At 39.3% G+C, this 20682-nt stretch overlaps 1 protein-coding gene across 1 annotated transcript in view; it reads right to left on the bottom strand.

The window, feature by feature from the left end:
* The window catches only part of CPNE4 (copine 4), a 244814-nt gene that overhangs the window by 22012 nt on the left and 202120 nt on the right, over nt 1-20682 (bottom strand). The window contains exon 11 of the mRNA XM_037386063.1: nt 17974-18107. Coding sequence (XP_037241960.1) covers nt 17974-18107 — 134 coding nt within the window. The remainder of the gene's footprint in view (nt 1-17973; nt 18108-20682) is intronic.

Below are 20682 nucleotides of genomic sequence, written 5' to 3'. Positions count from 1 at the left end.
AAAATTCCTGATTCAGAGAACCTGGAAACTTCAAGGCTGCTAACACCCTTCCAGAAATGCAATAATGTCTCACACAGCCCACACGCTGTCAAGCTGCCTCTTCCCAGATGGCAAAGTGGAAAACAACAAGCTGTAAGGAATGTCTCGTCTCTGAGTCAGCAAAGCACTGGATCACACACTGGAGGTTAACAATTCACCCAAACATATGCTTAACTCTAAACACATCCTGAAGCCCCACTGAAGTCCCTGAACTGTACTCTAGTGCTCTGATGAATCAGACCCCTCATAGCTTGATCCTATTCTGCTTACTGGGCTTCAGGGCCCTTGGAAAAGTTGAGTTCCTACTACCATTATTGGCACTTTCAAAAATTCCAACAAGAGGCCAGAAGCTTCAGTTTCCTTCGTATAGTTCAAGACATTGCCACTCCAAGTATCAACTCAATAATTTGTTTCCCAGACATACTCAAGAAAGATAATAGCACCCATTAAAGCTCCTGGGTTACTCTGTCTGGCATTGGCTGTGAAAGACACCATGGTATTTCTGACAAAAGCTAAAGAAAAATGGAAGGGTTTAAAAGAAAGCAGAAATAAGCACACACACACACACACCCCCCCCCAATTAACCACAAGATACAGACATATCCAACAGCTCGTTGGGAAATTATGATTGTCGTGTAAAGGTTTAGCTCTCACAATTGGCGTTCTGCTACAAAATGTAGTTGCCACACAGATCCTGGGAGCACAATTCTCTGTACCACATGTTACACTGTGTGACAATGGATGTTGGAGAGGAAGACTAACATCATTTGCATGGTAATGAAACATTTTTTCCAAGAGATGTCAGAAATGAAGTAGCTGCTGATACTTGATGCTAACCACCTGCTGATAGCCTTCTCTTTGATTAACCACTCCTGGAAGTGGGGAAACCCTTATAAGTAGATGCAGAGAATTCAGGTGCACACTCAGAGGGCAAGAAATAAGAAGCCATTAGAAAAGAATCTGAGGGGAGAAAGAAAATCTTGTTTTACATTAATGATTAAGCATGGTTGGATTAGAAAATCAAACCCTGTGGAGTTGTAAGTTAATTGATTTTGGGCAAGAGCAAACAAAGACTAAAAAAGAATTTTACTTAGGTAGAACATAAGTGTCCAAGTTCAATATAGCGATCCAAAAGCTGATGTTGGCAGCCATTACCCAACCTGGGAGATGCCTAAACACATAGAGTGCCTGCATTTGTACTGCAATGTTTCTTGAATGTAAATAAGTGTAGGCACTCTTGTATCTGCAGCTCCATCTTCTGCTCTGCAGCAATTCAGAGACAGCACTAAGTGATACCTCCAGCAGCCTGGATTCTCCTTCTGGTGGGGAGACTCCCACATTCCCAGTCACCCAGTGGCATAGCCCCCACTGTTATTCTGCACATAGAATACCTTACCACCACAGTCAAGACACTTGCCTTTATGTCCGAATCTCCCATATGTCCTTTTTGAGCAAGTGCTAGTTACTGCTACCATTGCCTTGTGAAAGAGTAAAGCCTGATCAGGTACCCCTTCAAGACAGGATTCCACATGGCTGCTTTCTAGAGGGAAATGCATAAACTCTAGAGAGAAGGGGTACCCTGGGGTGCACTCCTGTGCTTAGTACTCTCTCTTGGTTCACTCAGAACAGCTCCACGCTCTCCTTAGGAAGCCCTTAATTTTACAGAGTTTAGGTACATACCTCTCATGTTTGGATTCAAGTTGCTAGGACCAAGGAATTAACTTTCATGTGCTCCTGGAGCTTGATCTTTAAAGTAAGAAGGGAACCTTTTGATTATATCTCATGAAATTCCTTGCATAAAAAAGATATGTTATTCCTTGATATCCGTCTCAAAATTTGTGACTGACAGCTTTCAGAATAAAATAAAATTTTACTGTAAGCAATACTTTGCCTCCTATCACACAAAATAAGGTGTTTAGATAATATAAAGATCTCATTCTTTTGTAAGTATGCAGTTTAATGGCTTAGTGATATTTTACAAAGTAACCCTTTCTAGTCTTCCCATCCACCCCTCATTTGTCATCTGAGAAAAATTGCAGCAGCTGAACCTGCTGCTCTCGTTCTGCTTACCCTGCGCAACTGAGACACAGCAGGGAGAAAGTGACCCAGAAGGGAAGCCAAGGACTCTCTTGTTTTCAGGACAGTCCCTTGTGGTACAGAGGCATGGCAGAGCTACTCTAGCAGATCCAGGGCTATCATGGCAGCTTGCAGCAGAAAGAAGAGCAGCGTCCCAGCTTCTGGAAGCTATGTCAAGGGTTAGGCCATCCAGGCACTGAAACTACAGTCAGAAAATGAAAAGGTTTCCTCCTGCCTCAAGGGTGAGTTGCATGCATCACAGACTCCAGCCCTGTTTCCTAACCTTGCATTTCAGCAGGAAAGGGATCTGCTCTAGTAACTTCTTTTCTTCTTTTTTAATTTAAACTCACTCAAAAGAAGAAAAGTCAGAACCAGTTTTCTTTTCCTTTGTGTTGCTTGCTCAGGCATTGGGGCTTCACAGGAAATAGGCCTGGGACCCTGACTGAAGCACTGGGACAGGACCAGAGACATGGTCTGTTAGCACTCTCCCTGGCACAGTGCTGGCTCCTGCCAACCAGCAGCCTCCAGAGCCTTCCCAGGGACAATGCTGGGGAGAGCTGTGCTTGAGACTGCTCCCAGTGGCAATTGGGCATCACCAGTTTGTGCTGGGAGGAAGAAAGCTGAGATACAAGGACACGGACAGTGTCATATCCTTGGCCTCGGGCCACATCAGGATCTTTGACTTGTTCTGTTTAAACCGAGCCAGAGAGTCCTTGGCATATGCAGGGAAACTGCCCGCACTGTCCTGCTGGAGACAGATTGCTAAAGGGACAGGAGAGAAATGCAGGAAAAGCAAGCTGGTTGTATAAAACCTCAAATTTACAAAATCAAGCAAGAAAAAGAGGATTGTGGCTTGACAGAATCTTTACAAAATTACTCTGTCAAGTCTACTTCACATTCTATACGGTTCTTTGTTTTATACAGGTTCCTCTGAAAATCAAAACTTGGCATAATTTTCAAAAAGCTGAGGTACTTGTCAGGAAGGTCAAAAAAGCAAAAGCATTAGATTTTGACTTTTATACCTGGTTATATAAGGGCCATGAGTAGTCATGCAAGCACAGATGTATATGGCTTCTGGTACTTCCTTCAGTCAAACAGGCATATATTACTGAAAGATACCAAAGACTGAGCAGATCTAGGTTACACCCTAAAGGTAGAAGCAGGGAGAGGGTTCAGGTTCAATGTTCATATTGGTAAATGTAAGTTAGTGCACACAGAAAGAAACTGTCAGGACTCCAGGACTGCAGTCTTCCCAACAGATATATAGCCAGTTAGAGAGAAGTTCCTCAATAACCTCAACCATAACATAATGCATAGCAGAAAATAAATTCTGAGAATATCCCATATTATCCCTTTGGAACATTGCTCAGTTTTAGTCATCTATCCTTCAAGCTATTCAGTGGAAACAGAGGAAGTGCAATGACAAATCAGCATATTAATAGGGGCAGAGAGGAGAGGCATGTCAGTAAGCTGTGCTGCACAGACAGGAAAAGAGATGAATAGAGGAAGTAGTAAGGTTTTGACAATTAGTAAAAGTGATGCAGATAATACCTTTTTCTGTTTCACTAGGAATCCTAGTGATCACTGGAAGGTAAGATATATGTTTATAACAAAGATAAGGAGACAAAATTAAGAACATTAACTACTAGTACTCATTAACTGCTGGTGCCCTCTGACATCTAGTACCATTAAAACATGGAGCTCAGCTTTATTCTGAGAAGGATTTGCTATTTCTAGTAACAAGAAGAATTCCGGTAAAATTCTTCCACTGGGTGAAATTAATTAGTCAGGCATTAGAGAGTCTTCTGCAACTTCCTCTGAAGCTGCTGGCATAGACAATGCTGGAGATAGAGATAGATACTTACCAGTGTGGCAATACCTGTACTCAGAAAGCAAAACAAGAGCTGCCAGGGCCATGTGCTATGAAAATCAGTTCCCTTTTAAAATCTAAATGGGGAATCTAAGTTCTTAATTGCATGGAGTAAATGTAGGGGTAAAAAAGGCCTAAGCCATTCTATATGCCATTTATTTCTGAAAGATGAACTTCTATCTAGCCACTTACACAGGTTGTTTGGGATTCATTTTACTGGTGCTTGTGAAAGCTCCTTGGTATGTAATTATAGATGTACTTACCTTTAAGCTCCTGAAGTCAATGCAGCAATTTATATGGATGCTACTGAACTGACCTTGAAAAGCTTCAGTCTGAAAACATGCTCACTTTATGCTAGAGCAACATAGTAGCATCAGCAGTACTAAATATGAAGTGAATGGGGGGAAAAGAAAGAAACATAGGGTAGGAAGAGAGAAACACTAAAACCTCATCTTCAGTTTCAGGTGACCAAGAATCTTAAATTCACATCTCTTTGAAATTCTTGTAAGGAATATACATGATAGAATCCCTGGATATTAAGGTGTCACTTGTAATTTTGGTTTTGGGTCAGATCAGAATTATCAGAGAGGTATTTTTAAAGTACTAAGCTGGATGCAGCAAAAACAATTACTGTGCCTTTCGTTTTCAGTTCCAATCTTAAAAGAATAAACTATGGATCTGCTGTGCTCTACACACTTTCCCCATGATGAAATCAGATTTTTTTTCTCTGTTAGAAAAAAATTTCAAATTGCCCAAATATAAAAGGAGTGTCAGTTACACGTATCATGGACAGAAGTGTGAATGTGAGGAGGGGGAGAAGGAAAGGGAAAGGGCATGGGAAGAGGAAGAGGGAGAGAAGAGAGAGGAAAGGGTAAAGGAAAAGAAAAAGGAGAAAACAGCAAATGCCACAAACAAAATAGAATCATCTCTAAACTCAATGAAAATTGTAATCTTTCATGTTCAGGGAGCAAACTGGAGGAAAATGAACTGAATTAAGCGTTTCTTTTCTAAACCATATGAATGAATCATGTTCCTGAGTGTATTATTTAGTACTTATCTGAGAAGGGCTTGATGCCAACAAATTCTGAATCATAACATCTTACAGATTAGCAGCAACTCCAAAGAAAATACAGAAATCATTTGAAATATTTAAACATTTTCAGTCCCTGCTTTGCAAGCAGAGCTAGGTAAATAAAGGACACGATCTGTATGATCAAATAAGGCTAAATAAAACCATTTAAGTGGAAGGGACCAGAACACATCTGCTTCACCCCTTGCAGTCCTGCACAGCCACCTGTGCTCCTCCAGGATGGGCTGGAGCTATAGCCAGGCTGTGGTCCAGCTCTCAGACTGCCTCAGTCAGGGTCAGAATGAGCACAAGAGTTCAGCAGGAGCAGTGTTTTCTCCCCAAACTGCTATTCCTCTCTGGGGGACCGCAATGCTGTCACCACATATTCACTGCGCTTGTGCCTGGTTTGATACAACCACACCTCTGGTTTGGACCAGTTTACTGCGTGTTTAAACAAAGTTGCACTGTACCTAAGAAGGCTTGGCATCCAGCCCATAACACACAGTGATTTTTAATGGAGCAGCAAGAATGAACCGATTACCATACATCTTGGTCACAAAAGAGAGCTGGGAGCATGCAAATCAGTGGTAAATCACTGCAACAGCTACATTGTTTGGTCTTTCACAGAGAAGCTACACAATTGTGCAAAACCCTGATGTTAAAATTCACTCACTACCTTTAATTACAGCTTTTAATCACCTTAGGGGAGCTGGAATCTGTTGAATACTGAGAAATAGATACTATCATGTAATTGGGTTTCAAGAATACAAGGGAATGCCTGTCTCACCTGTGAGGGAAATAGTTAATGAAGCAGGGGAATACAGACTCCCAGAAGCTAACCACCAAAAGGCATCAACTCATGAAATAACTAACAAAGCCAAATACAGCTACAATGGATTTAAACTTTCCCTTGTTAACATTAACTGAATTGCAAAAGAAGCTCTGCAGGGTAAAAATATCAAGTGAACTCAGAAATTCCTAGACTGAGGAAAAGTAAATACCCACAGAAAAAAAAGTCATCAGAGCTTGAAAGAGGTAAGCAAAATGAAATGGCAGCTAGATATAATTTGCTAGGACAGCCTAATAAAATGGCAGACTCAAGAAGGTGAGAAAAAAAGTCAGGCTTCCCTGCAAGATGACAAATAAATTGCAGTGACCTGATTTATAACTACATGAATGATCCAATTCAGTAAAATGTATCTAAGAAATGGGACTGTATAACTGAGATAAAACTAGGGAAGGGGATGCTGTAAGGGAATGCTGCTGTAAGAGGCTACAGAGTTACATTTAACTTCTCAAAGCAGGCAGGTTCCAGACAGTCCTATATAAAAGGGTTGCACATATGCCCCTGTACCTTCCAAAACCTTAATTCTAGAGTGAATTTGCATATTTGTGGGATCATATATGGAAAACTGTACCATCACTAAAAAGGTCTTTCTGACATAGATTGTTACCTCAGATGTTTAAAACTTGACATGACTTGAAGACGACACTGCAGGCAGCAGGCCAAATTCCATCACGTAAGGTGCAGATCATCCAAACTGAATGGTGGTGGGACCCTGTCCTCTTGAAACACAAATGTGGCTTTCAAGTTTCAGGATGCACTGCACTAAGCCACCACAAGAACTAAAGCTTTGCTATGTATGCACATAATTTTGTCCTTTTTTTACAAATTAAAGTGGAAAGGGTTTGTCAGAGACCTTCCTCTGCAACATTTTCTATCAGCAAATAACTACCTATAAGGGGTATGCTGAGAAGAGAGGAATATGGGACTGCATCAGCATATGTATGCCGGAAGGTGCTGGCAGAGGAATTTCTCACCAAATGCTCTCAAGATACACATGAGTTTTCTAAGATGAGCAGGATAAAACCATTATAGAGAATATACTGTCATTTAATGTGACTAAACGAGCTGTTGATATGATTTTACCAAAATACAAAATTACATTAAGTCAAAATGAAGAACTCTATCAAAACACGTTAGAGCAAAATTGTAAATGAAGTATACTGATGACTAACATTCAGCTAGGCATCACTGAATCTGTAGGAGGAAATGGGCTACTACTACCCTTTATTCATCTGCTGATTTGGAATCTCTGATCAAGGTTAATTTCACAATAATTTGGAGGAGATATAGTAAATGGAACCTAATTCACAAGAATTGCCTAGCTTTAACTGAGAGCAATTTGGCCCACAAACATCCTGTTAAAATCAACTCAGGCAAAAGGTATCCACTTTCTGTAAAGGAGGAAACTTGCATGAGAAGATCTAGGCCATGGTGTTTACTTACCCCATGAATGGGTTTCCAAATAGGAATAATTTGTTTCTCAGCTATACGCTAATATAATGGAGTGGATGACTAGAATAGTTATAACCTTAACAATGCAAGGAGGAAATTCATGCTTCTGAAATTGAAGAAATGGTTGCACTGACTAAAGATACACCAGATCAGTATCAGACAGCATCAATGAAAATGGCAAGATAAATTGCTATCTCCTTTATTTATGCTTATTTACTTATAAATACTTATTTATTTACACAGGTGCCTAGTCTCTACAGCAGTAGGTGGTATGCAATTTCACATAAAGTTTGTAGGGTTTATACTTCAAGTCATTCTCTTCAGAAAGAAATGCTGACAAAGAAATCCCAACAGTACCAGTCTGCACAGTTCCAGAGAAGTGTCAGCTTCCCTGACTACACAGAACAAAGCTCTTCCTCAGAGATTTCAAGCTGAATTGAGAAATAGCAAAGGCCACATAAGAAAAGCCATGCAGAGGATTCAGATTTTGATGTATCTACCAGCTGGCAATGCAGCAGAGGTCTTTCAAAAGCATGCAGAGGAGGCAGTGGTTTTGCTAAGCAACTTGGAAGGGACTGCTCATGACTGATATGCTGACATAGGAACTGAGTTCGTGGAAGAAGAGGCAGTGTACAGAAGACAGTAAGATGGAAATTCAGTAAGGGAAAAGACAGAACTGTAAGAATTCACAGTATCTGCCTAGATAAAGGGCCTGTAGATATATATACACACACGCATATATATATATACACATACACAGATACATAGACATATATGTATATATGTATGTATGCATGTACACATGCAAAAGAAACTGTTACAAAGTCATCTCCCTGACACAGTTGTGGTACTAGGCTAATTCTCCTGTACTGGTTCTTAGGATAAGAAGTGGTGATTGCAGAAACCCTGTGTGGCAGCAGTCTGCCAATACACAATATATATGTATATATATATTATGCAATTGTGCCAGCCTAGGTCCTCAACAGTTAAATCCAAAGATTTTCAATCCAGTTTTGTGATTAAAAGTAACAGCAACTCCTTTTTCCCAGTGCAGTTTTAATCCTGGGTTATCCAGACACTTCAGAATATGTTTAATCACACCTGAGCTTATTGATAAACATAAGCTACAACTTTTTATGGATAGGTTACTGTTTTTCTGCTTTTCTTCTGGTTTATGTCTATGCAAATTTGCTCCTATTAAAGCACTAAATAAAAAGATTCATGTCTTTTCCCCTACGGTTTTTAAACTTGTTTAGATATGCTAATCAGCTTTTTTGCTTAACTGTCTCCAGAAAGGTTGTTTCTGTAATTAAAGTAATAAAGAGAGATGGTTAATAATTAAGCATATTTTTACTTATTGATCTGCAAGGGTAGATTAAATTTTTAATCTGTAGCTCTATGTATGAATTTCATGAAATATTTAATGTCACACATAGTGCCAGTTATTCTAGGCATCATTTTTACCCCAGTTTTAAGGAGCTACTATTACACTACTATCTCAACCAAAGCAAATTTCTGCTTTTCTCCTTGTGTTTGGCATAATTACCCCAAGGTATTTGATTCAGATCCCTCCAGTCAAAGTAACCCTCTGAGTCTTCATCCACAAACCCAGATAGAGCTTCAGGATGAATGACCTGTTAAGTAATTCTTGGGGATGAGGCTGTGATTAATAAAGCAGATTTCAAGGTGTAAACTCTGGGATCTCTTTTCCACTTAAAGCCTCAGTCCAAAACACAGCATTTAAGTACATACAGTTCTTTGTATTTGGGACCAATTGCACTTATTTATATATGACTTCCATAGCACGTATTGCATTTTACATACCTTGTCCCCTGTCTCCTCCCTAACTGCCCTCTGCTGGGTACCACAGGAAATATGTTTCTGGGACAGATGGACCTTTCATCTGACTGACTTGGTTTTATTCACTTCTTAGGTCTACACTGATAAGACTGGGAACCCTAGTCTTTTTATTCTCTCCTTTCATTTCCCCCCCCCTTCTTAATTTTCAAGTGCACTTTATTGAATGAGGGAAGGAAGGTTTTATACACGGTTTTCAGAGTGAACACACTCGCTCAGGCCTAAAATACTGAGGAAGAACTCATAGAGGAATTTCTGCATCTAGTCAGCTACCGTTGCAATTCATTGATTGCAGAATCTAATGTTGAAACTCAAACTGAATTCATGACTTGCATATCTTTTGTGGAACATGGCCCAGTTTTTAAATTTTCACTCTTAAGTATTTTATAGAGCTCTACACATAAATAATTTCTGCACTTTGCAGGAATAATGTACTCTTTGCTCATTAGTGGCCTTTGGGGAGGTTGCTAGACAAGTGTGTTTTACACAAGCAGTTTATTTGCTAACATATGATCTCAGTGTGAGTGTCAGTTTTAAAGAGCTACTTGAGTATTTAGAGTTAAGGAGGCTGTTTGCCTAAATGAAAGGATATTAGTGTCAAGAAACAGAATTTATCTTCCATGTGTTTCAAGGGCTCTTGGAAATAAAAATTAAAATCTGCAGTAACTTTAAGACTGAATAAACAGACATAGAGATTTAAAATAATTAAGAACTATTTTTTGAAATAGATTTTGAATACAGATAAAATGAAGAGCAATTTTATGACATCATTTTACAAAGCTATGTGGTCAAACATATGGACTCATGAGTTGAGTGCATAGATCAGAACAGGGATGGCCCATAAAGAATGGGAAGTTCCAAAAATTTCCAATGCAACAAATGCTTAAAAGTATTTGACAAAATAAATCCAACCTTTGTCTTTTTCAAGGTATGAGTATTGATTTGACCACAAAAAAGCTGATTCTCACATGTGCTTGTGGAGCACTTTTTATCAATCCAGTGAAGAACTCTGTATATTTGCACAACTATAAGACTGCGTGTAAAAATTAATCATAAAGATCATCCAGGTATATGGGAGGAATTAGGGTGTGGTGTGAGCAATTAACAATAAAGTTCAAATTCAGTAAAACCCTTAACTCCATCTTAGTGCCACCTGTATTTTGCATAATACTTCAGTGTTTGCTTGAGTCAGACTGATAATAAGCTCTAGTGTCTTGCTGAATCAGAATAGTTGTTTTAATGAAAAAATAAATATTTAATGTAATAGAAAGAGACTTGTAATAAGCAGAAGAGAAAGGAAAGCTAGTAATTGCAGAAAACAGATTTCAAACTGAGGAGCAGATTTGCAAGTCTTGCCATGGGCTTCGCTCACAATATCATCATTAAAACCTCTAATAATGTAAGATCGTTGTCCTGGTTTCAGTCCTGGTTTCAACATGCCACTGTACTGGAAAAGGATGAAGCTCTGGAACAACTGCAATACATTGATGATATCATCATGTGGAGCAATACAGCAGAAGTTGTTTTTGAGAAAGGGAAAAAATAGTCCAAATCCTTCTGAAAGTCAATTTTGCCATAAACCAAAGTAAAGTTGAGGGACCTGCAAAGGAAATCCAGTTTTTAGGAATAAAATGGCAAGATAGATGTCATCAGATCACAACAGGTGTGATCAACACAATAACAGCTACGTCTCCACCAATTGATAAGAAAGAAACCCAAGCTTTCTTAGGCACTGTGGGTCTTCGGAGAATGCATATTCTAAAGTACTGTCTGCTTGTGAGCCCTCTTTAACAAGTGACCTGGAAGAATGATTTCAAATGGAGCCCTGAGCAATGACAAGCCATTGAACAAATTAAACAGGAGATAGTTTGTGCAGCCCTTGGGCCAGTCCAGACAGGGCAAGATGTAAAACATGTGCTCTACACCACAGCCAGGGAGAACAGTCCTACCTGGAGCCCCTGGCAGAAAGCACCAGGGGAGAGTTGAGGTCAACCCTTAGGGTTTTGGAGCCAGGGATACTGAGGATCTGAGGCCTGCTATACTCCAATTGAAAAAAAGATATTGGCAGCTTATGAAGGGGTTAGAGCTGCTTCAGAAGTGATTGGTAGTGAAGCACAGCTCCTCCTGGCACCATGGTTGCTGCTGCTGGGACAGATGTTCAAAGGGAGGGTCTCCTCTACACATCATGCAACTGATGCTACATGGAGTAAGTGGGTCACACTGATCACACGAGATCAAATAGTTGTCCAGGAATCTTGGAAGTTATCATGAATTGGCCAGTAGGCAAAGATTTTGTAATGTCACCAGAGAAGGTGATAAGTGCTGAAGAAGCCCCAGAAAATGGGAGGCAATATGCTCAGTTTACTGATGGGTCCTGCCGTATTGTAGGAAAGCATCAGGCATGGAAGGCAGCTGTATGGATCCCCCTATGAGAAGCTGCAGAAACAGCTGAAGGAGAAGGTGAATCAAGTCAGTTTGCAGAGGTAAAAGCTATCCAGCTGGCTTTAGACATTTCTGAATGAGAAAAATGGCCAATACTTTATCTCTACACTGACTCATGGATGGTAGCAAATGCCCTGTGGTGGTGGCTACAGCAATGGAAGCAGAGTAACTGGCAGCTTAAATGCGTAAACCCATCTGGGCTGCAGCATTGTGGCAAGATACTGCTGCCCAGGTGGAGAACCTGGCTGTGAAGGTATGTCCCATAGATGTTCATGTACCCAAGAGCTGGACCACTGAAAAAATCAAAATAACCAACAGATGCGTCAGACTGCTAAGACTGAAGTGTCTTAGGTGGATCTGGACTGGCAACATAAGGGTGAAGTATTTATAGCTCAGCGGGCCCATGACATCTCAAGGCCATAAAGGAAGAGATGCAACACGTAAACAGGCTCATGATCGGGGGTGGACTTGACCATGAACACTATCACACAGGGTATCCATGAATGTGAAACATGCGGTAAAATTAAGCAAGTCAAGTGGTTAAAGCCTCTCCAGTATGGAGGACAATGGCTGAAATCTAACTGTGGGGAGGCCTGGCAGACTGAGTGACTATACCACATTTCCACAAACCCCCCAAGGCAAGTGCCATATGCTAACCGTGGTGGAAGCAAACACCAGATGGCTGGAAACACACCCTGTGCCCCATGCCACTGCCTGGAACACTGCCCTGGGCCTTGAAAAGCAAGTCTTATGGTGACACTGTACCCTAGAAAGAACTGAGTCAGACAACGTGACTCATTTCCTGAACAACCTCATAGACACTTGGGCCAAACAGCATGGCATTGAGTGGGTATATCACATCCCCTATCATGCACCAGCCTCTGGAAAAATCATGTACTGTTTAACAGTATGGACTGTTAAAAACTACACTGAGAGCAATGGGTGGTGGGACCTTCAAACACTCGGTTCTGCATTTAGCAAAAACTGCCTGGTTAGTCAACACTAGAGGCCCTGACCAATCAAAGCTTTGGCATATTGTAGAAGGGGATAAAGTTCCTGTAGAACACATTAAATATATGCTGGGGAAAACTGGTTTATTCCTGCCTCAGGCAAAGGCAAACTCCTCCATGAGACTGCTTTTGCTCAAGGACATGGGTGCACTTGGTGGGTAACGCGTGAGGATGGGGAAGTCTGGTGTCTGCCTCCATGGGATTTGACTTTGGGTGAGAAGAGCCAATGAAATGGATTAAATTGTGTGATGTTGATTACTACATGACAGTGTATATTATCACCTTGATGGTGGCTAAATGCCCATCACCACACTGGGAACCTTGTGGTGCCCATCCCTGCCACTCTGGTTTTGGGGATCTGATTCTGACTCCCTTCTGATCACCACATTAATGAAAAATGAACTTCGATGAAACCAGACAAGCACAGTGGTGATGGAATCAGAACTGGCTTGAGCATGCAACAATCTAAGATGACACATCATCTTTCCTGCTCTGAAAGACTGTTATGACAGATGGAACTCGAAGTCATTGACTAAATGAACTCAATGGAATTTCATAGGGAAGCCCCACAGAGTAAGGGAATGATATCTACGTGTATATATCAAAAGACAGAAAAGGTGATGCTGTATTGGAAAGTGTGGGACCTGGGCATGACGTAAATGGTATAGAATAAGGGGTGGATACTGTCCTGCTTTCAGCTGGGATAGATTTATTTTTCTTCCTAGTAGCTGGTGCAGTGCTGTGTTTTGGATTTAGTATGAGAATAATGTTGATAACACACTGATATTTTGTTGTTGCTAAGTAGTGTTTATACCAAGTCAAGGACTTTTCAGCTTCTCAGGCCCTGCCAGCGAGAAGGCTGGAGGGGCACAAGAACTCAGGAGAGAACACAGCCAGGGTAGCTGACCCAAACTGACCAAAAGGATACTCCATACCATAGAATGTCATGTTCAGTACATAAACTGGGGGGCAGATTGCTGCTCAGGGACTGGCTGGGCATTGGTCAGCAATTGTATTGTGCATCACTTGGGTTTTTTTTAGCTTTTTTGTTTGATTGTGGGTTTTTTGTTTTTTTTCCTCCTTGAGTGTTATTTCTCTTTCTTTTTTTGTTATCTCCCTTTTCATTACTACTACTACTATTATTATAATTATTTTCAGTAATAATAATAATAACAACAAAACCAACATTATTTCAATTATCCAATTGTTCTTAACTCAACCCATGGGTTTTACCTTTTTTTTCTGATTTTCCTCCCCATCCTGCTGTGGGAGGAGGCAGGTGGTGAGAGAGCAGCTGTGTGGTACTTAGTTGCTAGCTGGGGTTAAACTATGACAATCATTTAGGAAATAATTCAGCTATATTATATTATATTCAGCTATTAGGAAATAACATTGTGTGCATGTAATAGCATTTATCCTTACACTCAAGCTCTTTGCAGTCCCATTCCAGCCCTTTTTTCTTTACCAGAGCCATCAATCACTGTAGAATGAAAGATGAGCTACACTCATGGCTAGCTGGTTGTATTCCAGCACTGGTAAAACAAATCATTAAGATCAAAGCACCAGCCATTTTAATAAACTGTGTGCACTGTTGTTATTGTGACTTATGGCTTTGCTCTGCAGAGGCACATTCCAGTACTATTTGGGTGCTGGTTCTCACCTACACAAGGCAGCTGCGTTCTGTGCAGCTTGCAGGCACGGTCCCCGTGCCATTATTCAGACAGTACATTCTTCTGCAGACCACGGGAGCTCCTCCCTGTCCACATGCCTCTGTTTCCTTTCAGTAGAAACCAGGATGCATGAAGGGGAAGGGAGAGGACATAGTTCAGGTCCTGACTTAATGTCAGGACATGGCCAGACCTTATGCTGGGACACAGGGGAAAGGATATGTTCCCTGATTCCCCAGTTTAGCTATAGGCTTCTCTGGCTTACAAAGCAGTGCTGTTCCATGCTGAGCAGGGGGCAGTTTTGTGATACAAATGAAAAGTATTTGGGGAACAGAGAACAGGACACATTCAAAGTTATATAGTAATAACTACATACAGAATTTCATGGCTTTTATAAGATTCTGGTTCACAGGTCTGATATTTCAACTGATGAATGAGTCTGTCTTTCCTCATATCTGGGTATTCAATCAGCAAAGACACCTGCCATCTATCTTCCAAAAAGAGCATTCTCTTGAATGGGTGTCCATCAGGCTCCAAAACAAAAAGATGGGCAAACGCATTGTTCAGAATTGGTGAAAGTTAGAAGTCCTAACGCAGCCATAGTGCACAGAGAGCTAGGTATAACCTCATCTGTCGCAAGTACACTTGCTAACTCATTGTTCAAAACATGTAGAGGGAATATACGCACATTTGGTAGTGATCAACTTATTTTTGAGGATCCTGGCTAGGATGATACTGCTGGTCATCAGAAACCACTTGATTTGACTTCTGATTCAGAGAATTCAATACTGAAATTACTGAGGTAAAGAATAAAAATGGAATGATACAGAAGCAGATCCTTTTAATGTTAAACACTTCAGTGCCCAATGATTTTTCATCATTTTCATCTATACTACAAAAAGATGGAGAAGACTTCCCAATTTCAAGGTAAAATTACACCAGCGATATAATTCTTAATATAAAAGAAAACTTGTGAAATGTTTAAATGGAAATAAACATTTCTCATTTATCTGAAATAAATTCTTCTTCATGGAGCTGTCTGCTTATTTTACCAAATATTTTCAATAATAACTTTTTAATGTGTTTTCCCCTTTCCAGTATTTCTAAGTACATTTTAGAGCCCGATTCCTTAAAACTAATGAATGCTTCTCCTTCCGTTACGATCCATTGATATTGTTGCTTAGCCACTGATTGTATCACATACAAACTTCATCTTATCTCTTATGACAAATGCTGTTATAGCCTGACACAATTCCACCATATAGATAAAGTATTAAGTCTTTTGTGCAGATGAACAGCTCTTCCATTTCCCACACCATTATCAGATTGTCCTATTCCCATGGGACTGTAGCATTTCTATAATCAAGATAATAATCAAAGTCTATTTCTCATTCTCTGAATATTGCTGTTGAAAGAATGAATCTTACTCTTTCATGCTTAACTGTGCAGAACGGCGCTATTCATTTAAATGTTTCAGGAATCTCTGAACCATACAGATAAATGGGCTTTTGGATGAGCAGGGATTATTCCACTGTATCAAGGGATGTGAGTGAGGCAGCACTTAAATTGGAGCATTAATTACTTAGGGATACATTAGGCTGATATGTACAGAAACCTAAATTATGAGAAGATTTGGCTTGATCAGCAGAACTAAATAAAGTATATAAAGGAAAATTTTAGATTGTGAGTGTAAGTCTCTCTCTATATTACTTGCCAATCAAATTCCTCCCAAATTACAAATAAATTTGAATGTTTCTAATTAAAGAAGTATTTTAAGTAATAGCTATAGGCTTTTTTTTTTCATTCTTTCCAAATTATAAAAGCAGTCTCTCAGTATATAAGTGTAGCAAAAGTACTTAGCATTCAATAGCTGTGCTATTGGAATGCAAATAGTATTTTATTTATTGGAATAAAATACTTTATTGCAGCTACTCTTGCATTTGACGCAAATACATTAATCCTGAGACACAAAGAAAACTACATAAAGGTTTGCTCCTCCTTATTTCTTCTCGTCTTTAGAGAAATTATAAGTTTTCATTTTTAGTTTGCTGGATTCAAAATGCGCAAGAAAAGGCCCTCGCTTGACATTTTGATCAGAAAGCACTGACCATGTTGAATCAACTTGCCCATGGAAATATATTAAGAGCATGTACAGGTCAAACACGTGCCAGAAAGGTGACATTTCCCTGGGAAAATAAATTCTGGATTTTGTTCAGCCTTACTCCATAGCTCATACAACCTCAGTTGTGCTGATCAGCATCAACAGGCATTTTCTGCAGCAACACAGAACTGAATGATGCTGATGATTTTATTTGAAAAATGACTGGCCATTAATTTTTGTACTGATTGGAATATGCTATATTGGGAGAGAGAAGAATCCTGATTTGGGATTAATATCTCCAAACAGGAGGGACTGCGCCACTTAACTATTTTATCTTTTTTAAAAAATACACCTTAAGTGATACATAAAAACAATCTGTGTGCATAAACCAGCCCTTTTTTATTCCTTTCCCTATTTTGAAGTATATTAATCCTCCGAATTCTTGCTAGTAAAATATCTTGCTGGATAATCGCGAGGAATTATCAGCTCACATACAAAGAAATATGAATTTTCTTAGACTCATTTACTAAGTTTGACCATCAAATTTGTACAGAAATTGTAACAAGGCAGGATTTTCCACATTCTTTTTCGAGAAGACATTTCATTACCATGCAAATGGAAGTGCCTCTGAGCAGGCTAACTGATATATGCATCGTGTAACATGAAAACCACAGTATTAAGTCACCCCACAATTTATAGAGAAAGGATAGTTCAAATTTGATTGGAAATACCATTGGTTTTTTGAGATGTGGTATTTACATATGGCAAAGTGGTGGGTGGATGTCTATTACATGTGCAAAGTTTAGAAAGAATAATTGTGTAAGATACTGTGCCTCAGGAACAAAGAAAGAACATTTAAAGGAAATGCACTTAGTAATTAGATTAATAATGGGCAATTAATTTGACAGAAGTAGGCAGCTTATTTGAAAGCAACAGAAGTACATAATGTAATCAAAGCATATTTGGCCCAATTACTTGCATTTGTTTATTTATTTAAAGGCATGTTGAGTGCACACATTACCACTATTTTTTAATACTTATTTTAGAAGTGACTTTAATATTCAACAGGTCAGAAGAACACTGAAAAAGACCACACATTTATTTCTACTAGGCATGGCCACTAAGCAGTTTAGGCAACTACAAATTCAGTTTCGAACACAACATCTTGGGAACACTTTCCTGTAGGATGGGACAGAACCAGATTCCCAAGCATATCAGAAAGGATGCTATAGGCATCTGCAAAACAGGCTTCAAGTTTAACACGTGAAAAATCCACTAAACCATGCAATTTTGGCATGTGAATACAAACATGAAACTAAACACATGTATCAGTGAAACAGCCAAGAACTGGGCCTTTCATTACCATGAAGCTAATCTAAACCCACTCAAAAGTATGTCAAGATAGACTAATCTTCCTGACATGCAGCCATTTCTCTTAAGTGACTAAACATGGAGCTACCGCAGCTGGCAGCAGGCAGTCATTGATTTCACACTGTGAAAACACTTTCTAAAGACAACTCTGTTATCTTATGTGGTTATTTACCTGTCATAGTCTTGGCAAATCTCCCCAACAGCTACCAATGCTTTCAAGTACTCATTGGGTTGATAGGGGTGGATATAGTGCAGTGAGCAGCTGTTCCTAGGATCACCATTTGATGCAGTAAAGTCTATAGCTACCTGGAAAAGAAGAAAAGTCAATGTGTTGCGGAGCATTTCTGGACATAAGTATACCCACATCAACCATGAACCTTTACCAGAAACAGTTTTCTGTAGAGACCACAGCCTTACAGCAAAGGTCATTTTATAGTGTCCTTCATCAAATTTGATTTAGGATAGTATTGATACATATGTCTAAAAGTACATGACAGCTTATAAAATAAGAAGTAATAAAAATAAAATGGCATAATTAGGAAAAAAATGAACTGCATTATTATCCTACGTGGAAAATTATGTTCTAATACAAATGAATCAAACTATCTTTAGGTTCTCATACTTAATTAAACTATTCCAGCTCAGGTGATGATCAGGACATAAAAGCTTTGCAGCAAAAATGTCCTGAGATTTAGAAGTCCTACTAAAACTACAAATTAAAAGTCCAGTTAAGGACATTTCTAAGCTATTTAGCCCTTACTGTGGCAGTATTAATTGTAGTAGATACTGCCTGTCTGGTATTTTTTATCTTCAAAGCATTTAAACATTAAATAATTAACCCTCCCAATGGCATAGCAAGCTCAAAGGTGAGCGGCAGGGTAAAAACAAAGCTTGAACACTGCACAGATTTTTGTGTTGAAAAGGCTTAGAGAAGATTGTGGGAAGCATTCAATGCAAAAGCAAATATTAACAAATCCTCTTAAAATTAATGTCTCTCTTTTAAAATGCTCTTTATACTTCTCACTGAATACATACTCTAGCATGCATCTTCCTGTGATAGGACTGTCATAGACCAGAAAGCCCTTTTCTGAATTTGTGATGTTGCTTTCTAGGAATTCCTAAAAGGAGCAACAAGAAACCCAAAGGCTCTCCTGAGGGAACAAAGCCATTTGCAAACTTCCTTATGATTTTGTCCAACAACGCTTCATCCAAAAAACCTGCTATACCTTGGCTATTCAATAGATGAATGAGCAGAGTTCAGATTTACAGCGCAGTTGACAGGTAAGGGCTTAGCTGAAGGCTGCAAAAAGAACTTTGAAGTCCCAGCATGCCACTGCAGATATGCAGCTTCCCCAGCTGAACCCTCTGCTTGGCACAGGGAAGACTATTTTATGCAGCTATAAAATGAAAATGAAACATGACATTTTCATTCTCCCTTAAAAAAATGACACAGTTCTGAAACTTTTTTGTTGCTAAAAACTAAAAGAGAAAAATCGTACTGGGTTTACCCAATGTGTCTTTTCCCCAGTGTTTCTGATTTTCCACCTCTAACTCCTACTTGAAGACAAATATTTTTCACTGGGCTCTAGTTAGCTTGGAAATGCCTTCAACACCTTGATCAACTATGAACCACTGGTACCTCACCACATTTCAGTCAGGAGATGTGAGCTTGATTTGGCTTGCAAAAAAAGTAATCTTTCACCTCTGCTTCCCTACTTACTGTTCATGCGCTGAAGCAATGAGTCTGTTTTCCACATAGGTCTTTTTCTGAAAATGATGGATTGATTTAACTTGAGTAAATCAATGGGAAACCTCTCATGTTCTCACTTGCATGCATGTATGTAAGTGAGGAAGAAAGAAACACCAGTGGTTTGTGAAACCTGAGGTAAATCCACAGATGCTTGTATGGATTAGATTAGTTTGGGGACACATATTTTTAACAAATCTTAACTGAGGTGTGCATATTTTTTAAAAAATATGTGTATTTCCCCTGGTATTAATTTAATCTCAGGTTTTTGTTCTGATTATATGAAGTGCAAAAATGTAACTGTATGATAAACAAAGGGCATTTCTATAACATTGTTAAAAGTGAGCGTTTTTACTGATAATCTCAAGACAGACATTAAGAAGATTCAAGTGACAGATCAGAAAGGAGTGGACAAGTCTTCCTTTGTGGCTGTTAGCCATGACTAAGGGTTTTTTAACTAAAACCAAGAGCACAGTGTAGGAATAAGCAGTGGCTTTCATGAGCTTGGCAAAAAAGTCTGTGGCTACTGTTTGGGAAAATAAAAAAATCTCAGAACAAGCTTCCTTTTTCGAAACAGTCCTTGTAGTAGAGATCTGTGATAAGCAAAAAATATCCTAACTTCCTACGATGAAGCCTTTATTAATATTTGTAGTTGGATGCAGTGTGCTTGACTGACAGAAATCTCTGTTTGACTCCTGAGGGCAGGACTTTTAAGGAAGGTGACCGTCGTTACTTGCCATGATTCCAAAATAACAACACAAAGCTCTGCTCTTTTAGCATTACCCAGTAGCACAAAGGTTTTGTGCAAATACATAGGATAAGGATTTGTAACTAAGTTAACTTATCACAGAAGTTAGGCTAATATCACAACAGAGCTAATATTGTGGGCAGCAAATCAGGAATCTTTCTTACCAGTGCATACATTTGATTTTTATCAGTGTATCTTTAAATGTATCAGTCATCTTCCCACAGCTAAATAAGAACATAACATAGCAATAACTACACTGGTAATACATTTTCCCCTCAGCCTTGTAAAAGGGTAATTTTCATTGCACTGGAAACATCCTACATAGCTTGGATCTGCTAGATCTGTCAGCAAGGAATCAGCCTACTCAATACCATGACCTGCCTGAG

The sequence above is a fragment of the Falco rusticolus genome, chromosome 4 (assembly GCF_015220075.1).
Source record: "Falco rusticolus isolate bFalRus1 chromosome 4, bFalRus1.pri, whole genome shotgun sequence".
NCBI lineage: Eukaryota > Metazoa > Chordata > Aves > Falconiformes > Falconidae > Falco > Falco rusticolus.
The sequence above is the reverse complement of the archived record's forward strand: the minus strand, read 5'-3'. Positions and strand labels throughout refer to the sequence as shown.